The 2,122-nt window shown below is 49.0% G+C and overlaps 1 protein-coding gene across 1 annotated transcript in view; it reads left to right on the top strand.

The window, feature by feature from the left end:
• Positions 1-2,122, top strand: part of IFNGR2 (interferon gamma receptor 2 (interferon gamma transducer 1)) — a gene marked incomplete at its 5' end in the record, with an annotated part of 9,618 nt that continues 7,496 nt past the window's right edge. Inside the window, 2 exons of the mRNA XM_017743348.1 lie at positions 1-185; positions 632-807. Of these exons, the coding sequence (XP_017598837.1) occupies positions 1-185; positions 632-807 (361 nt within the window). The remainder of the gene's footprint in view (positions 186-631; positions 808-2,122) is intronic.

The following is a 2,122-nucleotide window of genomic DNA, read 5'->3' as shown; positions in this document are numbered from 1 at the left end:
TTGGTTACTGTGCACTTGAATGTTTCAATAATTATTTTTATTCCTCTTCTTCCTTTAGAACCCTCTCCCCATTTACCAGCACCAAAAGATGTGGAGGTTTATTCCTACAACTTCCAGAGTTTGTTGAGGTGGTCTCCTGTTCCAGTGGAGAATAGCTCGGTGTTATACACAGCCCATTACAGAACGTGAGTAAACAGCTCTAAAACCAACTCATTTTGTTCTAATCCAGGATAACAACTGGTTTTAAAAACCCCAGACCCCTGAAAATGAATAAGCACAGAATGAAAGAACGTTTTTTATCACAGATGTTTTTATGCATCTCCAAGAGCAGCTCCTGGTGATTAACATCCCTTAGCCTGTGATGTGTCCTCTGAGCTGAGGAGAGATTGAAGCCCTGAGCACACCCAGAAATGTTGCACAGTTCTCTGAATAATTTTAGCCTTTCCTGATTCTCTCTGGCCAATTTAAATTTCCCCAGATCCCGAGGGGATGGAGGAGCTGGGAGGGCTCTGGGGCTAAACCCGTGTGAAGCCACAGTTTTGTAACACGTGCTTATCTTACCAAAACTGAGTGGGAGGGGGGCGTTCCAGGTTTATTTAACTGGTTTATTTGTGTTTGTTCTGCTCTGCAGAGGGTTCTATGAGGAGTGGAGTGAGATGGGCTGTACCCAGACCCCCCAGACCCAGTGCGAGTTCCCCCCGCAGATCCGGAGGCGGCGCTGGACGATCCTGCTGCGCGTGAGGGCCGAGCTGGGCCCCCTCACCTCAGCCTGGGTGCACACACCTCCCTTCGTGGCAGAGAGGAACAGTGGGTGCTCTTTGGGATGTCAGCCTCTCTCAGAGGGGATTTCTTTGGGAAAAAACCTGTTGCCTGTGTAGGCTTCCTTGGCTCTGTTGTGTGGAGCCCCAGTGAGAGGATTGAGGTGTTCTGTCCACAAAGGCTCCAAGGCCTCCCCAGGGTTTGGTTCTGCTCTGCTCTCTCAGGTGTCACCAGGGAAACCCCTGAGCCTCCTGGGGTGCTTGAGCCTTCAAAGAGCTACAATGTTCTTTTGCTGGAGGGTTTTCCATGCTCTCGTCTCCCCACTTAGCTCTGCCCACACACACACACACAAGCCCTTGGGTTTGTGGCAGTCTGAGGCAAAACCTGCTCTTTCTGCTGGACAGCTCCCTTTTCTGATAAGGATAAATTGCCCTGAGAAATATAAATTGTCCTGGTAAATATAAATGGTTCAGATAAGTATAAATTGTCTACACTACAATGTAGAAGTGTCAAGGCCACACTTTAAATCACAGAATGGTTTGGGTTGGGAGGGACCTTAAAGCTCATCCAGTGCCACCCCTGCCATGGGCAGGGACACCTCCCACTGTGCCAGGCTGCTCCAAGCCCCAATGTCCAGCCTGGCCTTGGGCACTGCCAGGGATGGGGAGTCCACAACCCCTCTGCTGTGAACAAGTGTGGTGGTGTTGTTCTAAGATCTGCTCTTTGCCTTGCTATGCTTGGTTTTATGATTAGAAAAAAGTCAATGTTCAGGTTAAAAAGTACCTTTGAAATGGGAACTAAGCAGAGGAAGGGATTTGTGGACTCTTCAGTTTGTGATCTCCCAGACCTACTGAGGGGCAGTGATGGTCCAGGCTCCAGAGTCTGATACTTCCCTGGTTCTAAATCCTGGATTTTCTCTGGCAGCAGAGTGAGGAAATGCCTGAATCCTGCACCGAACACTGGTGTGTCCACAGCCTGTGGTGCACGATTGGGAGTGAGATCCTCTGGGGGATGGGACAGCACCGAGCTGATGGAAATGTGGGACAAAGCAGAGGCTTGGGGTAGGAGAGAAGGAACATTCCGGGGTAATTATTGTGTCACTCCCGTGGAAATCAGTTCCCAAATACCAATCCATGGGCTCCTCCTTTGGTGTTTGGATCAGAGTCACTGGATTTGAGGCATGATGAGGAAGAATTGGTGCACGCAATGAGTTATTTTTGCTGTTAATGAGCACTTCTGGCAGTGGCCTATTGGTATTTTTCATGATTTACACCTTGGAGCACTTCACAAAAGGAGGTCAGCATGTTTATCATAAGGGACACGTGGAGACATCAAAGCAAGGAGGGGAGAACTCATTATTCCT

Source organism: Corvus brachyrhynchos, unplaced genomic scaffold (genome assembly GCF_000691975.1).
Source record: "Corvus brachyrhynchos isolate BGI_N302 unplaced genomic scaffold, ASM69197v1 scaffold149, whole genome shotgun sequence".
In the NCBI taxonomy this organism is placed as follows: Eukaryota; Metazoa; Chordata; class Aves; order Passeriformes; family Corvidae; genus Corvus; species Corvus brachyrhynchos.
The sequence above is the reverse complement of the archived record's forward strand: the minus strand, read 5'-3'. Positions and strand labels throughout refer to the sequence as shown.